The following is a 17,698-nucleotide window of genomic DNA, read 5'->3' on the forward strand; positions in this document are numbered from 1 at the left end:
ACACTCCCCCGGAGCAAACGGGGAGCGCTGGAGGGCTGAGGTGCTTCTCTAGGGCAGAACTTTTCCATAAGGAGCAACCGGGGCTCCGACCGCATCTGAGCCGTATAGACCTGCCGGGGGTGGCCGCGGGGTTCGGTGGAAATCAGCCCACACCTGTTTTCCAACAGGGAAAGGAAGATTTAAGCCTCGCGTGGTTTCCCAGACAACCTTGTGTATCCTTTTCGTTCGTAAAAAAAAAAATATTACCCCAAAAAATCCTATTTTCACCTAAAGGCTGCGGGAATTCACCAGTTACCTCCGCGTTGACACCACCAGCTCCAACCCCGCGTTTGTCTCCGCGATAAAGAGGTCATTTGGAAAGTAAATCGCGATCAAAAAGCACGTTTAATTGATTGTCCGGCAAGGGGGAGGGGAACAAAAAATAAAAAATAAGGAAACCCCACCCTGAATTGCGTTGGCAGTGTCTGGCGGGTAGTTAGGGACCCTCACCCCGGGCCGAGCTGCGTCCGCCTCGAGCCAGGGAGATAAATTAGAAATATCTTTGCGAACGATACCTTTAATTTCCTCCCTCTCCCCTCCCTCCCTCGGTCTCCCCCCTCACGTCTCCCCAAACGAACCCACTTCACACCAACACGCAGCTTCGTGTCCCTAAATTGAAAGTTAAACGTTGTGATGTAGGAATGAGAATTATCAGGAAAGTTGGGAGGTGGTTTGTGGTTGTTGTTGATTTTTTTTTTTTTTTATTGCCGTCAAATTATACCTGCTTATTTTAATATCCCGAAAACAAATGGCCTTTATTATCCATTACCTGTTCTATAAACCTGGAGTAGAAATGACTGTTCTAGAGAGATAAGTGTAGTAATTACAAGGGCGAAGAGATGGATCACCCAAGTTACAACTAAACGGTAGCCCTTATATAGTGATATTTTATAAATACCAAGCAAATTCACGGCAATTAATTAAACCCGAGCCTTATCACGCGAAACAAAACGCTTTACATTCTCTTGAATTTCACCTACTCCATGAATATATCCGCATCGGGAAAGCAGATGGATTTTCCAGAACGCCTTTCCCAGGGCTCTAATATTCTCTCTTTCTCTTCCAAGAAAAATGACCCTTGTTAGAAGTATTTAGTCAATGAAAATATTTAAAAGCCGAGGGGAAAAAAAAAAAAAAAAGCAAATTTACAAGGCTTTTTTCTCTTTTTTTTTTTTTTTTTTTTTTTGTCCAGAAGAGTTTGCCTTACTCCGACTGTTTGCTTAAGCAGCTATTGGAAAGATCTTCCCCAGTCCCAGTGCAAATAATATTTAGAGTTTGGAGGGTTCAAAGTCTGGCAGCGTAGAAATAACTTTGAAATGCCAAGGGAAATATTTATTATATCAGTTCATTAAACTGTTGCAATGACCAGAGTGGAGTCACATTTCAAGCAAGAAATATAAAACATTTCATTCAAATTCCGACGGAAAGCGTGCTGCAAAACAAAATTAGCTACTTTAACCGGACCGAGCGACGAAACGGGCACTTGAACGCGCCTTTAAAGATATACATTGAATTTTATAAAGCCATCAGTCCATTGGTTTTGCCTATATATCATTATTCGAGATTTCCTGCGGTTAAGGTAGAAACGCAAACAGTAAATCACAGACGTTATTTCGTGCAATTTTTTTTTTTTTTTGGATGAGAACTCGCTCTCATTCCGAGTATGTATCAAAAAATATTTGGCGCTGGGGCTCGGGAGCCCAGGGAAGGCGGGAGGCGGGCACCTCTCCAAAGCTTTTGGAAGAGCTTCCAAGTGAAGATGTTAGAACACATTTTCACCAACCGTGTCAGACCTTTCTTCTTCTTTTTTTTTTTTTTTCTTTCGGTATAATTTAAACCCTATCCAAACAAAATTGACGCTGGAATGAAAATTATTTTTTAACTGCTCGCGTTAATATCCTAGAGGGACCTCCACCTAATTGGATTTAATAAATACATTTCCCCCTATATTCTGTTAATTCGACTCTAAATAGCGTTCCAGGGGTTATTTTAGAAAAATACTAAGAAGTCTCTCGGCGTTTCCTCACGGGACACCCAAATCAATTTCCCTTTATTTTCTACCGACATCCCACCCCAAATCCTGCAGCCACCCCCCGTTCCCCCCCCCACTGCCTCTCCGGTTTGCGGCTGAAGGTCGCTCCCACCTCCCTATCATCCTCTCCCATCTCTGCCCATAAGCTGAGCCTCTTCCTCCCACCTCGCCCCCCTCCCCGCTTTCTTTTTCTCTCTCTCTTTTTTTTTTTCCGCCCTGACATCAGTCTATCAGGGTTATACACAAGACTGAGTCACGCACAGCGTAAACTTTTGACCCTCAACTTTTTGACCCCTCGAGCTATAATGCTGTACTAACAAGCCCCCCAAGACCAGAGTTACCGTCTACGTCTCTAGAAACTAATGCGGCGCTGATTTCCTTATTTTAGCTGTTTCACTTTAAAAAGAAAAAAAAAAAAACCACCACTGGATATTTCTTCGTTTTTTTTTTTCCCAGGGGAGAACAAAAAAAAACCCCAGAGCTTTGTAAACATGAGATGTTTATCTCCAGCTCACCCATTGCTGTCTCAGACCGCTAATTTTTTTTTTTTTCCCCTTGCTCCCCCCCACTTTTATATTTAAAAGAACAGGAAGGAGGGAGGGTGGAGGGGAAGCCTTAAACCACAGCTGCATTCTATTATTTCTCTTTTATTCGTGATTTCACCGAGGTGAGTTTTTGACTGCGGTAACCAGCCTCCTCTGGTATTTTTTTTCCTTCTTTTTTTTTTTTTTTTGGCGGGGGGGAATGAAGAGGGAGGTGATGCAACAATTATTTTTGGAGCACTGGAGGGCTCAGAGACGAGCAGCGCCACGGTCGCCCAGGGGGAGCCGGAGCCCGGGGGGGGCCGCGGGGCGGCCGGTCCCGCTCCAGCCCGGCCCGGCTCGGCCCGTCCCGTCCCCGCTGGCAGTGAACTTGGTCTGAAGCGAGCTCTGCTGGCTGCTCGGAGACGTTACAGCCCAGGCGGCTGCACCGAATCCCCCTGCCCGGGGTCGGCTTTTCCCCCCCTGCTCCATCCCAAACCCTCCCGACCCCGATTTTGCAGCGTCTCCCTCCATAAACTGATTTGCCACCAAACAAACGCCCTTTGCACAAAATCCCAGCGCTGTAATTTGTTTTGACTTGAAGGAGATATATATATATGTGTGTGTATATATACATACGCATACACACACATGTTAAAAAGAGATAAATCAAAGAGAGGGGGGGGAAAACCCCTCGTACTAGTCTTATTCTTTCAACGCTGCCTGTCAAAATAGTTTCTTTTTAAAGCTATTTAGGGTAACAGAACACGGAAAAACTACGCAGGGTGGACACCTCTCGAGTTAAGTTATCAACCTCCTTCCAAATATCATTTATTTAACATTAGGAGGGGAGAGAATGGGAAAAATCAGCTCAGACATCGAAATAGCCACCCTCTGAAAGAAACTTTCATTCTTAAATCCATTCTAGGATTGGAAAGAGACCTCAGAGGAGGAGCCAAACCCCATAAAAGTCCTTTTCGGGTTCCCTAATTGAGGAGGGACCTTTATCAAGAGGATTTTAAATAATCCCGTCAGCTCCTTCCCTTCGGGTCGTGTAATAAAAAAAGGAAGAGGTTGGGGCTGGGGGAAAGAAAGAGCAATTTCTCAGCCTGAAATTCAGCTGTGGGGGAGGGAAAGGGGCTCGGGGAGCGGAGCAGGAGGGAAGGGGCTGGTCTCCTCCGAAAGCTTTCGCTTCTTGGGGAGGTCACGGAGGGGGGGGAGTGCGTGTGTGTGTGCAGGCTGGAGTAATTTACAGGACTATCGCAAATAATTAGGTGAATAATCGGATTCTTCCTTTAAATAGAATGAAATACAAAAATTACAGCCCGATCAGCGCAATTTCTTGTCCCTGCCGCCAGCCCATCCCCGCCAAGGCAGATAAGGAGCCGCAGCCTCCCGACCTGCGTTTTTTTGGCCAAGGGACGGAAAGAAAAAAAAAAAAAAAAAAAAGGAGATCCCTTTGGCTTCTGAAAAGCATAATTACCACATTGTTGGTGTGTGTCTGTATTGGAGCAATATGAACCACATCAGGGCTTCTCCAGCCCTCCCCCTCTCTTACTGCCAGTCACCAACACAACCGGGCAGTGGGATTTGGTAAATTAAAAAAAAAAAAAAAAAGAAAGAAAGAAACAACCCCAGAGCTCATGTTTTCCTTAAATAGGTGACCCGGCAGCCCCCGGGTCCGTGTTGTGTCGTGATACGATGCTCACCCTCTCCTCCGAGAGTGGAGCCGGGGCTGTACAAGTCTGCTGACCTCGGAATGATCCCTCTTGCCTATGAATTATTGATGAGATATGAGCTCTGATTTCTCTTTTCAGTATGCAAACCCCATTATACTGTTAAAATGGCGATTTAATCGTTTAGAATAGCTTCGCTTTTTTCCAACTCATTTGTGCCCCTTCCTTTTCATTTAATCCTCTTAATTAAATCTTTTAACAGATTTTAATCACTTTTTGTTGAATAAAATAAGACATCATACACATCTGTAACTAGGTTACCTTGGCTAAGTTTGTTTTTGGTGGGGTTTCTTTGTTTTGGTTTTGGTTTGGTCTGCTTGCTTTCTTGGCTGAGTTTTTAAAACCTGGGTGGAAGGAAATTTCATTTTGTTTTACTCTGTACCCGGCGAGCAAAGGAGGGCTGAAACGCACAAACGCTTTAAAAAAAATGCTAAAAAAAAAAAAAAAGTATAAATAAATAAAGCCATGACATCCGAGATGGCCTGACAACAGCATCGCAACATCGAGCTGCCTTTTGCGTTGAAAGGACCCCCCCAACCTCTCTGCGCTGCTCCCAAACGCAATTCCCACACCCCTCCCACCCCCACCTATTTATTGCTGGACGATCCTGGGAACCAAACGGGTATTTTCCGGGTGAAATGTCACCTTTTTCACCCTTCAGCAGCAGACTGGGCATGGGGGTCCCACGCCCGCCCTGGCACAGCGCCCTGGGGAAGTGCCCCAAAAGGCAGTTTGAGGGGAGGCTGTAATTAATGCAGCTGCTCAGCCCGGCCCTTCTAGTCTGGGCAGCCCGGGCTGGCTCCTGGGTGAGAAATAACTGCTTTTGGGTTTAGGTTTCTCCCCCCTGCAAAGTACCAGTGAGGTTTCTGTACTGTTTACTAAACGAAATAGGAAACCTTCAGGGGTGGGGAGAACCTAAAGACAGGGGGCAAAAGAAGAGGCAAAAGTAGGTGTAATTGCACCCGGTTTTAGTGAGAGATGCTGTGAGCCAGGTGAGCTCTCGGGGAGGCTCCTCTAGGCTGGGGTAGAATTTGTACATTTGGGGCAAACATCCCCCACCTACCCAGGCCACCACCGGACTCCCTTTTGGAATGTCCATAAATCAGAGCTTTTCCCCATCTGTACCCAGAGTCATGGCACAAAGATCTGCACAACTGCAGGTTTTTAAATTTAAAAAAAAAAAAAAAAAGAGAGAGATTTTCCTTTCTGAGCAGCAAAGGTGTCCTTGAGGTTCTCCATATTCTTAGACTCGATATTAAAACACTTCTTATTTATTCTGTCTTCTACAGCTACAGAAGAACTAATTGTCCCGTGTCTGGTGTATGCCATTAACGTGAGAGAAATGATGAAAAATGCAAAGAAAAATCCCCGCCTACCTGCACGGTCAGAGCTCCGTTTTCCTGTTTACTCTCCTTAGACTTCCTTTGCACCCGCAACAGGGAGATTTTTTTTTTTTTTTAAAGGTTTGGGGGGGGGGGGTAGGGCGGGGGGAAGCCTGTATTAAGCCTGTGACCCCTTCCAGGCTGTAAAATGTTAGCAAAAAAACTCCTTATGACTCACAGGAAGCTGGAGGTTAACTCCATGTAGGAAAAAGGGGGAAAAAAAAAAAAAAAACAAGCCACCAAACAAAAAACCATCAACAACCAACACACAAATAAATCCCCCAAAATGCACCTCGAAAAGAAAAAATCAGTGACAAAATAACCCTCAAAAAATCATGTTACACTCTGCAGGTAGAAAGCAAATCTGGAGCGCAGGGAGTTTTCTAAGCGATGGAAAGGAGAGGGAAGGATGATATTATTATGCCAGCAATAAAATCCAGCCCCTGCTCCTTCGCTGTGACACAGGCCCGGTGCCATCCCTGCACCGAGGATGCTCAAACCAAGGGGGTGGCACAGGGTGGTTACCTGTTGTGACCCACACAGGCATCTCCTCGCTGCAGTGTCCTGCAGCTGAGCTGCACTGCGAGTTCCCCATCCTCTGGCCACCTGGGTCTGCTTTTTTCCCCTTGAAATACTATATTGCGTACACCAAGAGGTTAGAAATGATTATACTTAAGAAAGCAAACCCAAACTTGTGCCTCCTGTGGTTGGAGTGGATTTGGAAGGAAAGTTTTGCCTGGGACTATAGAAAAGACGAATATCTTTGAGTGGGACAGAGATGCAGATGATGGATAGGGAAGAGGTGGACGGATGGGTAGGTCTAGGGGTACATGGATGGATGGATATATTTTGGAAACACGGTGTTTGTGGGTACATGGGTGCATTGAACGTGTGGGTGCATTTTCAAACACACATTACGAGGGAGGGGTGTCACTTTTCTCACCTAAATCGCTCGTTATCATTTGAATCAGTAGAAATTATTTCTAGTCGCCAGTACAGATCAGGAGAGTAAAGAATTAGCAGGCCATCGCTTGGTCTAACCCCACACGATCACACACCTCTCCCCACATCCCCTCCCCTCCAAGCATTTCTAACCCCGTATAGACAAACCCTCTGCGTGTTTGTGCAGCTAAATTCACCTTTAAAGACTAAGTCCTTTAGGACCCCGTGAAATATTTTTGATTATCAACTGAAAAGCAGGCACCCAGCTTGCACAGAGGTTAGGGAGAGGCTGTTCAGCATAAAGCCAGCCTCCTGAACAGGAAAGTCTCCCTGCACCCTGCTTCCCTGCCTTTAATTTCCAGCTTTTGCATTTGTGTTTACAGGTTTTCAGAGCAGAGTTTTTTTTCAGGGTTGCACTGGCCACCCCCTGACTGCTCAGAGAGAAGCCAGAAGTGCAGATGATGATAGCAAAGGTATTAGGAGACACATGGAGCAGGACAGGAAAAACAGCCCAAGGAAGGAAAAGCAATCTCTAAAGTGTGCTAAAGGGGGACATTCTGCTTTGTGTAAAAGAGACGGACATGTGTCCACCAAATGTTGTCTTACCGTAAAAAGGAGGTGGAAAAAAAAAAAAGAAACCGGTGACTGCTTCAAATTCTAGAACTCCCCACCCCAGTACCTCCACTTTGAACTTTTTAAAATTATTAGTATTTTTTAAGGAGTGGAGGGGGGGCAATAGATGTGAACTGGTTCAAGTGTGGACGAAGTGTCCCCCAGCAGATGTGGCGACTTAGCTTTCTAAAAAGAATTCTCTCCAGGGCTTTTCCCCTCGATTTTGCTATATCTGCCCAATTTTGTTCATTTTCCTCTATCCGAGGGGCCGCGGAGCCGGAGCATCCGGCCGGGGCCACCTGCCCGCCCCAGCCCGGAGTGAGGGGCCGCAGCCCCTGCCGCAGCCCCCAGCCCAGGCTCTGCTCTCCTGCCCTTCCTCGCGAACTTGTTTATTTTCCCAAAGAAAAAGGCTGCTCTCTGCCTTTTCCAGAAAGATGTCCCCCTTCGAGGGAGAGAAGGAAATCTGTGGGATATCGGTGAGTTCAGTAAGGTTTGGAGGGTCCCTGGGCAAACTGCAGCCTCTCCGGTTATTTTTCCATAGCACTTCAAGACATGCTGGAGACATAACAGCGGTCATTCAGTGTCTCCATATGGTAGAAACGAACTACGGAAATATGAGGAAACTCATTGGTATTATTGGGGAAAAAAAAAAATCGAAACAAGAAAGAAGGAAAAAACAAAAAAAGAAAGGGGGAAGGGGAAAAAAAAAGAAAAAAAAATCCCTGGGGAAAAAAAAACCAAACCACAAACCCAATGGTCTCTACACAGGCCGAAAAAAAAAAAAAAAAAAAAAAAAGTGCACCCATTTCTTTGGCAAGCAGATGAAAATAACTAAAATCAAAAGGTGTTAACAACCTGAAGAGCACAGACAGAATACAGTTAATTGAAATGCAAAGGCGTGGGCCAGATCTGTGGCTGTTTGCGAGCGGTATAAACCACAGCGAGTCACCTCCAATAAACCAGCAAGAGCCCTTTTACACGGCGAAGGACAAAAACAAACTTCGTCTGAAGTACACACGTCCCCCGGCAAAGACAGGATGGAGTTTGCCTTGCGATGATAATGAATCTTTACAGATTTTCGCTTTCTCCCGCTTCCACAAAGTTTACTCGCGGGCCTCGAAGCTGTGATGGAAACGTAACGCAATTCCAGCTCTCGGGAGGATAAGAATTAGGACCTTCTAAAAGTGAGAAATAAAGCTTTGAAAGAGAGACAGACCCTCTTTCCTCCCCGCTCAGCCTTTAGCCATATCAACCCTTTAAAATAGTTTAAGCAGATAATATTTCAGAAGAACTTACTTTCAGGACTCCAGTCTATTGGCTCTCTGGACTGAAAACTGGACCCGCAAAACATGTTCCCTGCAATTGCAACGTTTATCTCATCTGGAAAAGTGCTCACCCATTGCTGCCCCTTACAAGCCAAACCAAGCAGTTAAAGTGTCACTTAACATTCTAGAGAATGTGAAATATATTGTACATTGTCAACTCCCCAAAACCATAAAACTAACTTTATGGACCTCACGTGACTTTTGAGAGCCAGTGAGGGGTATCTGTCTGAGGTCTGGGCGATTTTTACGATCTAACTTCTAGATAAAACCCTATCCATTTGACATCTAAATGTCATACCCACTTTTGGTATAGTTTGCTATTGGTAAAAAAAAAAAAAAAAAAAAAAAGAGAAAAAAATATCAAGGGAAGGCGAGCAAATGGTTTGGGATCTGACAGTCCACTTCACATCCCTCTCAAAATCACTTAAGAAGTACCTAAACAGTGGGAGATTAAGTTTGGTAAGTTTTAAGCTCCAACTTTACTTGCTACGAACAAAAAGCCTGAGCCGCGTTGTAGAGATGTCAGTGGCGCTTCGCCAAACCGAGCGACTTTTAAAAGCGGAGTTATCTCGTGCCTGGCTGGATTCCCCAGGTAGCGAAACGGCAACATTTGCCACCTTTGAGGATGTTACGTTATCTGCAGCCGAAACGACTCGATGTAGTGGTGTCAGGAGTCACAGAGCTGCGAGCTGGTGGTTACGTGTCGAGCCGGAGAGCGGGAGGTGAAAGCAGCGAGCGCAACAAACCGAGGGCGAGAGGCAGCGGAGAGAGAGCAGCTCAGCGCAGAGATGTGTTTTATGGATACATGTTATGTCCATGTCATAAACATCCCTATCCAAACACACGGATCTGCAGTTCTATAGAACGCGGGTTTCGTAGGTGCGGGTAGAAATAACCTCTGGCTTTGAAAATGCGCGTGTGCGTGGTGCGTGTCGGTGCCTGAAAATTCCTGAAATGCACGTAAATCTGCCGGGGAAGCGTTTATACCGCGTTCTTGCAACCTGGAGTACTTGAAACCACTTTCTCTGGTGCGGTGGGGTGGGGGCAGTCTGTGTTGGTTTGGGGGAGACGGCGTTTCGGGCAGTGCGGAGGGTCGTGGGTTATTCCCGTGCGGTGCCAGGAGGGTTTTTGGTGTGAATATTTGGTGTTTCGGAGCTCCCAAGGAGCTGCCCAGGAGGGGCTGCAGCTCTGCGGAGAGCTCCTCGCACAGGCTCAGCTCTGTGCCATGGCTTCGGCGTGTGCTGAGAGTCCCAGACTCTCCAGAGTTGTGGATAAAGTGCAACTGGGAGCCTTTGTGAGTAGGAGAAACGTTTATTTGACTTCGAGTAAAGCTACAAACAAATACAAAAAGCTTATTGGCAAAGTACTAACAGGCAGCTAGACATGACAGATGCCATTTTTACACATAACATTGCATTCACTCTGCCCACTACAAACCGTCTATTAGTCACATCAGAAATATTTCTAGTATTTACAAACATTAGAGCACTCCATTGTTGGTCCGATTTTATACATTATTATTTTTTTTTTAATAGTAAAAGTTTAACCACGTCTAAGAGTACGTCTCGGAATTAGCCTGGGAATAGAAATCCTGGCCTGAAGTTTGAACTAAAACACAGACTGGACAATTTTAAGACAGAAAGATACAAGAGCTTTTTCTTTTTTTTCTGTTTTTTCCCTTTTTTCTTTTTTTTTTTTTTACATTTTTGTTTGTTTTTTAGATATTTTTTTTTCTGCGACTGTAGTGCAGGAACCCCCTATTTTAGCTTAGGCAGAGAAGAACTCACCCAAAAGTAGTAAACTCAGGAAGGGGGGGAGAAAAAAAAAAAAGCCCAACAAATAAACAATCATATCTGTTCTCAATTTATAAATAAGTTATAACATTTAAAGGGCTCACATAAAACATGCTAGCTTTCCAGAAAGCATCAAGAGAGCACAGACACGTACATTTATAAGAACAACAGGAGCATGAGGAGCATCTGGAAATAAAATTTAATTAAAAAAAATTAAAAATAATTAAAAAAAAAGCCCCAAACAGAACACGACGTGAACTGAGTCCTGGGATAACGGTACCATACGCTTTGTTTTCGAATATCAACAACATGCCGAAAAGAAGGTGCCTCACTGTACAGTACTCCGAAACTAAGATCTGCGGCGCTTTATTTATTTATTTACGTATTCCTTCCCCGTCTCCTCTTCTTTCCTCGATATTCCTCCTCTAGAATTTATGGCTGAAAGGCGCTGCCCGCCGAGGCTAAGCTCATGCTTTTCAGTTTATTATCCTTCTTCCATTTCATCCTCCTGTTCTGGAACCAGATTTTGATCTGGCGCTCGGAGAGGCAGAGAGCGTGAGCGATCTCTATTCTCCTCCTGCGGGTGAGATATCTATTGAAGTGGAATTCCTTTTCCAACTCCAGGGTCTGGTAGCGAGTGTACGCTGTCCTCGCCCTCTTACCGTCCGGTCCAGTCATGTCTGAATAACACGGACAACAGCGGGGTTTGGGTTTTGGCTTTTTGCTAGGATTTTTTTAGAAATTTTTAATCCTTAAGGCTATTTTATTATTATTTTTTAATACCGAGGTAAAATATTCGCCTTCTTTGGGCAGCTAGGAAAGCTGCTTATTCCCCAAATAACAGTCCCCCCCCCCCTTTCTCGCACACCCCCAGACACGTGTAAAACCCCCCCACCCTTGGCCCCTCCAGAACAGACATTCGCAACTCAATATTCATAATTTAACTGGGGAAAGGAGATCTTGAAATCTCCCTTTTTCGCCTCTGCCTGGGTGTTTCCGGGTCTGTTTGCAGGGGCATCTGCTTTAATGCTGCTTTCTTTTCTCCAGGAGGGGGGGGGGGGGGGGGCTCGCTATTCGCCATGTATCTCCTCGCAATTTTGGTTTTGTCGAGAGCAGATTGTCAAGAATACACCCAGCAAAATAAGAGTAGGAAAGGACCGAGAGACCCATCTGTGCATATAATGCCATTTTAATGGTCAATTCTTTCCTTTCCTCTCCCCCCGCAAGGAACACCCCCTTCCCTCAATTTTTAAATTACCTTCTCCCACCATCCAGATAGAGCTAAGAGCTTGAAATAAGCGCACATTTCGCTGCAAGAATAGCGAAACTAAAATAAAATCCCCCCCCCCCCCTCCAGGCGCCAGAGGCAGCTTTAAAGCAGCGATCAGAGCAAGAAATACAAAAGCAATAAATAGCTGCGTTTCTGATCAAAGCGCCTCCACCGAATAAAAGGAAGAAGGGGGGGGGGGAAAGGGAGTAGGGTGGGGGGGTGGGGAGGGAAAAGTGGGGGGAAAAAAAACCACACAAAACAACAAACCCCCACACACACAAGAGAAAAAGGGGGGGGGGGTGCGAAAATAAACAACAACGACAACGACGGAGAGAGAGGGGGGGGAAAAAAAAAGAGAAGTAGCTGTACCATGGCTAATGTGAAGTTTCCTCATCCAAGGGAATATCTGAGGTGTCTGCCCTTCTGTTGCTGCGGTGGAGGTCGCGATGGGCTCTGCCTGCGCTCGGGGGATGCTGCTGCTTATTGGAGTGCCCTCGTCGGCTCCCGAGGACGCGCTGGTCTCGTCTAGTTCTGTGAAATTTGTGTTGGTGGTGCTGGCAGAAGTAGCTTGGTCGGAGGGGGACGGGGCGGGTTTGCCTCCATGGCTCTCGCTGTTGGAGCAGGGAAGGGAGTCGGGAGAAGATAAGGAGCAGCTGGACGCCTGTCTAAACCTGCTCTCCTGAGCTGGAGAAGGGAAACCGCGGGAGCTCTCCCCCACAGCCCCAAAGTGACTAGAGGAGGCTGAGCGGTTGATGCTAAGGTCCATCCCATTGTAGTTGTAGCCATAAGAGCTGGAATGCATGGTGCTTGAATCTCTGTAAGAACCGTTCATGGAACTGCTGGTCCCATAATTTAGTAACTGATAGTCGGGGCCATTTGGGTAGCGCCCTGAGAACGAGTTTACAAAGTAAGAGCTCATTTGGGTTATTTTGGAGGGCTTGATTTGTGGCTCGTGGTCGTTATAACCCTGTGCTTGACGATTTATGATGTATTAATGAATTATAGCAATGCACTGTACTTCGTTTTTGCTATGTACGCGGCCAAATATGGGGGGAGGGTGGGGGTGCGTTTGGGAATCACGTGCTTTTGTTGACCAGTCGTAAATTCTCACTGATGACCTCAAGAGGTAATTCATGCTCTATGGTTACAAATAATGACGATCGCGGAGCCGTTTAGGCCCGAGTCGGTGCGCGGCGCCCCAAATCCCCGGGCGCGCCGGCGCCGCGCTCGCCCCCCGCCTGGGCGGAGCGCGCCACCTGCCGGCCGCGCGGGGGCACGCACCGCGCCCGCGGAGCGGGGGGGGCGCACGCACAGAGGACCCCCCGCACCCCCGAACCCGCTCCCCGCTCCGCATCCCCTTCCTCTTCCTCTTTTGTTTGCTTTTTCCTTCCGAAAAATCACGGCAGAGATAAAAGACCGGGGTGGGGGCTGGGGGGGAGGGGGGTGTCCTGCCGCTGCGCGCGTGTCCGCGCTCCCCGCGTGGGTCCTCTCGCTCAGCTCCTATATTAAACTCTTAATTTCTTCCTTTATAACACCGCCGGGGAAGTTTGAGAGGCAGCGAGGGATGAGGTGTCGGGTCGCTGTGGGGCCGAGCAGTCTTCTCTTTTTAATATTTGTAGGGGGGGGGTGAGGGATAGAGGCGAAGCTGCTGCAGGGTTGGGGGGGAGCGTGGCTGTTTGGGGTTATTTCGCGTGGTTATTGTCAGAAAAGTCGAGCTTCCTTCCACGCTGATCGTGGAGCCAGCGATGCGGTCGCACCTTAATTCTGGAAGGGGGGGGGCGGAAAAATGGAGGGGTGGGAAGAAAGGAAAAGGAGGGAAAGTCCAGCCGGTGGAACTGGTCGCCAACGTTGCGTTTAGGATATTCTTGTTCCTGAGCGTTCCACGTCCTCTTTGAACACACCATTGTGCTACGTGGTTTTTCCTTTCCATTTGCTAACCTGCAAGGAATACTGGGGAGCAAAAGCACTCTGAAATTGGTAAAAACGTTGTGCAAGAGCTGCGCTTTGTTAAGCAATACTTGCTTTTTTTCCCCTTCTTCTTCTTCGCTATTTTCTCTCTCTCTCTCTTTTTTTTTTTTTTTTTTTTTTCCGAGACAGTTTAGGAATTTCATATGCCTGTCTGCAACTCATTGGAAATTATGCGCCATATTGAAAGTGACATATAATTATAATAATTACGGGCAATGAAAAGCGTGGCAATAATAGTAAATGTCCTACAGCTGTGAAGCTTCTGCATGAATTGATTTTAAAAGTGACTGACATTAAACCAGCTTGTGGCATGGGGGAATGCATTCATACATAGGTATTTCTGGTGGGGAAAGGGGATGGGAGGCGGGAGATACTGTTACACCGCGTTTTCCCCCTGTGAAGCTGCAGAAAACGGGATCCGAAATCGGCTGGGCTGGTCGCTTGCTTCCAGTCTTAAATCCCCAGCAGAAAAAGCATTTCCTTTCGTTTAATTCCCAAACCCAAGAAAAGTTGGCTGTTTGCATGGAGATTCCTCTTTGGAAAGGAGCAGAAACGTTCCTCATCCCGTCCCGAGCAAAGTCAGCCTCTCAGAAGGAGCCATCGAAAATGTTTTCAAATGAAAATAAAACCCTACTCTTTTAAAAGAACTCATCAGACTTAGCTTAGCTTTTTCCCACCTTTTTTCCCCCCTCCTTAAATGGAGGCTGTATTCCTGGAGCTGAGAAGCTGCTCGTTTCACAGGGCAAATTCCCTTGAAATCTGGACTTTTTTTTTTTTTGCAATACACTTCACTTTGATTTGGGGTATGAAGTAAGGGACCAGATGTTTGAAAGATGCTAGGCAAATGTTAGGTATCTTTGGTAGATAAATGAGAGCATATTTTTGCCTGTTTCCTTGATTTATTATGTATATGGAGAGCGTTTCGTCATAACTCTTTGTACTGTAACAATAAAAAAAAAGAGCGATACTAAAGCAGAATGTCAGCGAGGAAATACTATTGGTGAAAGGTCTTCCATTTCAGATTAGACAAAAAGAGGGAAAACCAGATTTATCTCTCCACTGTAACTTCCGTGTGCTCGGAGTTGCTTGTCCTGGCAGATTAGAAGCCAGTGTCAGACAGAGAGAAGCAAAGCTTTCTGTACAACCCTCTGCTCCCTAAGAATGGCAAGTTCCCCTGGAAAAGGCAAAGAGAACAACAATAATAATGACAGGGGAGTGTGTGTGAGATCGAAGACTTTGTTTTTATTAGAGAATTCCATGTTCATACCTAAGACAAACTCCAAACACAACACGTACAAAAAAAATTAATAAAATATATAACTTTTTCTTGTTGTCGCTGTTGCTTTTGCATCCTTTTAGGTAGTACTCGTTCTTTCAGTAGATTTTCCTTTTAAAAAAAAAAAATATTCAAAAAAACTAATTACAAAGACCCCAGGGCTTGATTAATTTACCAAAGGAGGAAAACAAAAAAAAAAAAAAGAAAAGAAAGAAAAATGAAAAAATACCCTATGTCAACCGTGCATGAAACATTTTTACAAAATTAAGACAATAAACACCTCAAATGACATATATTGCAGCACTTCCATTAAATACAAGAGTTAGCAGATTACTAACAGTGACACCAAGGGTAGAAATACGGGTAGGAGTCCTTTTTTTTTTTTTGTCTTTTCTCTTTCCCTTTCTTTTCCCCCTTCTCTCTCTATCTCTTTACTTTTTAATTATTATTATTTTATCTCGGGGGGGTGGAGTGGGAGGAGAGGGAGGTCTAGGAAGGAAAAAAAAAAATAAAAAACGCAACTAGAAGCCTGATTTTTTTTTTTTTCTGGACACCACGACAGATCACTGGGAATACGAGTCCATGGCATTGGTGGCCCAAACTTTCTAACTGTTGCTGCTGCTGCAGAGGACTTGTCCCACCAATCTGCAGGTCTCCCCTGCCTTCGCAGCCCACACCCCCCTCATCCTCTCGGCTCTCACACACACTCACTCATTCCCTATTTTTTTTTTTTATTTTTTTGTTGTTGTGTGTGTTTTAAATAATACTTTCACTCCGCTGCTTTCTCTTCCTCCTCCTCCGCGCTCAGTTGCGAGGAGTTGAGCAATTTATTCTCTTTTTTCCACTTCATCCTGCGGTTCTGGAACCAAATTTTGATCTGCCGTTCCGTCAGGCAGAGGGAATGGGCGATCTCGATCCGCCGGCGCCGAGTCAGGTAGCGGTTGAAGTGAAATTCCTTCTCCAGTTCCAGCGTCTGGTAGCGGGTGTAGGTCTGGCGGCCTCTGCGGCCGCTGGGCCCGAAGGAGGAACCTGTGACACCCGCAAAAAAAAAAAAAAAAAAAAAAAAAAAGGAGGAAAAAGGGAAAAAATAGAGGGGGGGGAAAAAAAAAAAGAGAGGAAAATAAAAAGAGGGGAAAGCCCTGAGATTTAGTGGAGCCGCGGAGATACTGGGTAATCCGCGGGGATGCTACGCCCTGCACCGCGGCTGTGTGCGGAGGGGCGCGTGCCCGCTCCCCTGCCCTCCAAACGCTTTGGCCGACCCCAAAATAAAGCCCATGGCCGTGAGCCCCTCTGAGGGCGCAGGGAGGGTCCCTGGCCGGGCCGCGCCCGCGGAGGATCCGCGGCCGCGCTGCAGGCAGCAGGGTTAGTGCCGGACTTGCCAGACTGCAGGCAGGGCTGGGGAGACAGGGCGAGATCTATCTTATTCCGGGATGAAAAATCGCAAGGTGTTCTCCCCCCACACCCCCGCCCTCGCCATTTTCCACCCTACCGGCAACTGTAATCGAGCCGAGCGTTTAAGCAATAATGAAGTGAATCGATCTGCCCAAACTCTGCATTAAAGAGGACACAACACTTTATGTCCCTGCGCTAATGGACATCAATTTGGAACTTAAAAGGCAACAAATGCATCTAAACATGGCAAGAAGGGTGATGAGCCTCTAGTATTTTTCTTCCCCCCCTTCTTTTTCTTTTTCTTTTTTTTTTTTTTTTTCCCCTGATTGAGGAAACAGCACTTAAAGAAGTCATATATCACTGGGGGGGGGGGGGGATATTCTCCCCAGGCAGACTTTTCATTATGTGCGAGTTTCATTAAAAATGTAGCCCGCTCCTTTCAAATATTTAAACACTTTTATCGTATTTAACTGCAGACCGGGTAGCCAGCGAGAGAGGGAGCTGCGTGGGGGTGTGGGTCGGTGCGTGTGTAAAGTCATCCAGATCTGATTGAGAAAAGATATTTCCCTGTGCGTGTGGGGAAAAGACAGAGACAAATCGCTGTAGCTGAGTGACACGCAAACTGGAATGTGGAAAAAAAAAAAAAAAAAAAGGGGAGGGGGGGAGGAAATGGAGAAATACTGTATAGGGGCTTAAATAAGGGGAAAACTTTTTAGCTGGGGGGTGCTGGGAGAAAATACTTCAGCGGCGTGAAGTTTTGGTGCGTGTGAGGAGCAAGTTGGAGCCTCTCGTGTCGCCCAACTTCCCGGCTGGAAGTTTGGGCTCTAAAGTGAACCTTATTCCTGCTCCCTCGCTCGCTCGCTCTCTCTCTCTCTCCGGCGGTAACAAATAAGAAAGGGGGGGAGGAGATTGATGTATTTATTTCTGTAAAAGAGTAAACTCACTATTGCAAGAGTTCATCCGCTGCATCCAGGGGTAAACCGGGGCGGAACACTTTTGCTCCTCGCTCTCTCCGAACACAGTTTTGCTCTGCGCGCAGTCCGACTTGCGCGGCTCGGGGGCGAAGGGCACCTCGTCCAGGGTGGGGGGCGCGCACGCAGGGTCCTTCTCCCTGAAAAACCCGCCGGCCCCATAGTCACAGGCGGAGCTGCGGCTGTAGGCTCCGTTGCTTTGCTGGTAGTAAGGAGAGGAGGGGTAGCCCTTCTCCTGGACGCCGGTGGCTCCATAGGTGGTGGGGTAGTGCCTCAAAGGATCCGCATAGCCCGAGGGATATAGCGGGATCTGTCCCAGGAAGGGCTCCTGCCCCGCCGCCAGACTCACCGGGAAGGTCGAGTTGACAAAATAAGAACTCATTGGAAGGAGCCCGCCGTCCTTTTTTCCCCCGGCTTTATGATTTGTTGTGTTTTATAG

General features: G+C 46.5%; 2 protein-coding genes across 2 annotated transcripts; both read right to left on the reverse strand.

Annotated features, from left to right (window-relative positions):
* Nucleotides 1-10,806: 10,806 nt before the first annotated feature.
* On the reverse strand, nucleotides 10,807-12,571 carry HOXB5 (homeobox B5). The gene is made up of 2 exons (XM_086626597.1): nucleotides 12,022-12,571; nucleotides 10,807-11,062 (listed from the first exon to the last, which is right to left on the reverse strand). Exons 1-2 carry the CDS (start codon nucleotides 12,569-12,571, stop codon nucleotides 10,815-10,817), a joined length of 798 nt encoding a protein of 265 aa, XP_086482723.1. The 3' UTR covers nucleotides 10,807-10,814.
* Nucleotides 12,572-15,639: 3,068 nt separating this feature from the next.
* On the reverse strand, nucleotides 15,640-17,698 carry HOXB6 (homeobox B6). Its single transcript, XM_086626401.1, has 2 exons — nucleotides 17,233-17,698; nucleotides 15,640-15,925 (listed from the first exon to the last, which is right to left on the reverse strand). Exons 1-2 carry the CDS (start codon nucleotides 17,639-17,641, stop codon nucleotides 15,666-15,668), a joined length of 669 nt encoding a protein of 222 aa, XP_086482527.1. The 5' UTR covers nucleotides 17,642-17,698; the 3' UTR covers nucleotides 15,640-15,665.

The sequence above is a fragment of the Tauraco erythrolophus genome, chromosome 25 (assembly GCF_009769465.1).
Source record: "Tauraco erythrolophus isolate bTauEry1 chromosome 25, bTauEry1.pri, whole genome shotgun sequence".
NCBI lineage: Eukaryota > Metazoa > Chordata > Aves > Musophagiformes > Musophagidae > Tauraco > Tauraco erythrolophus.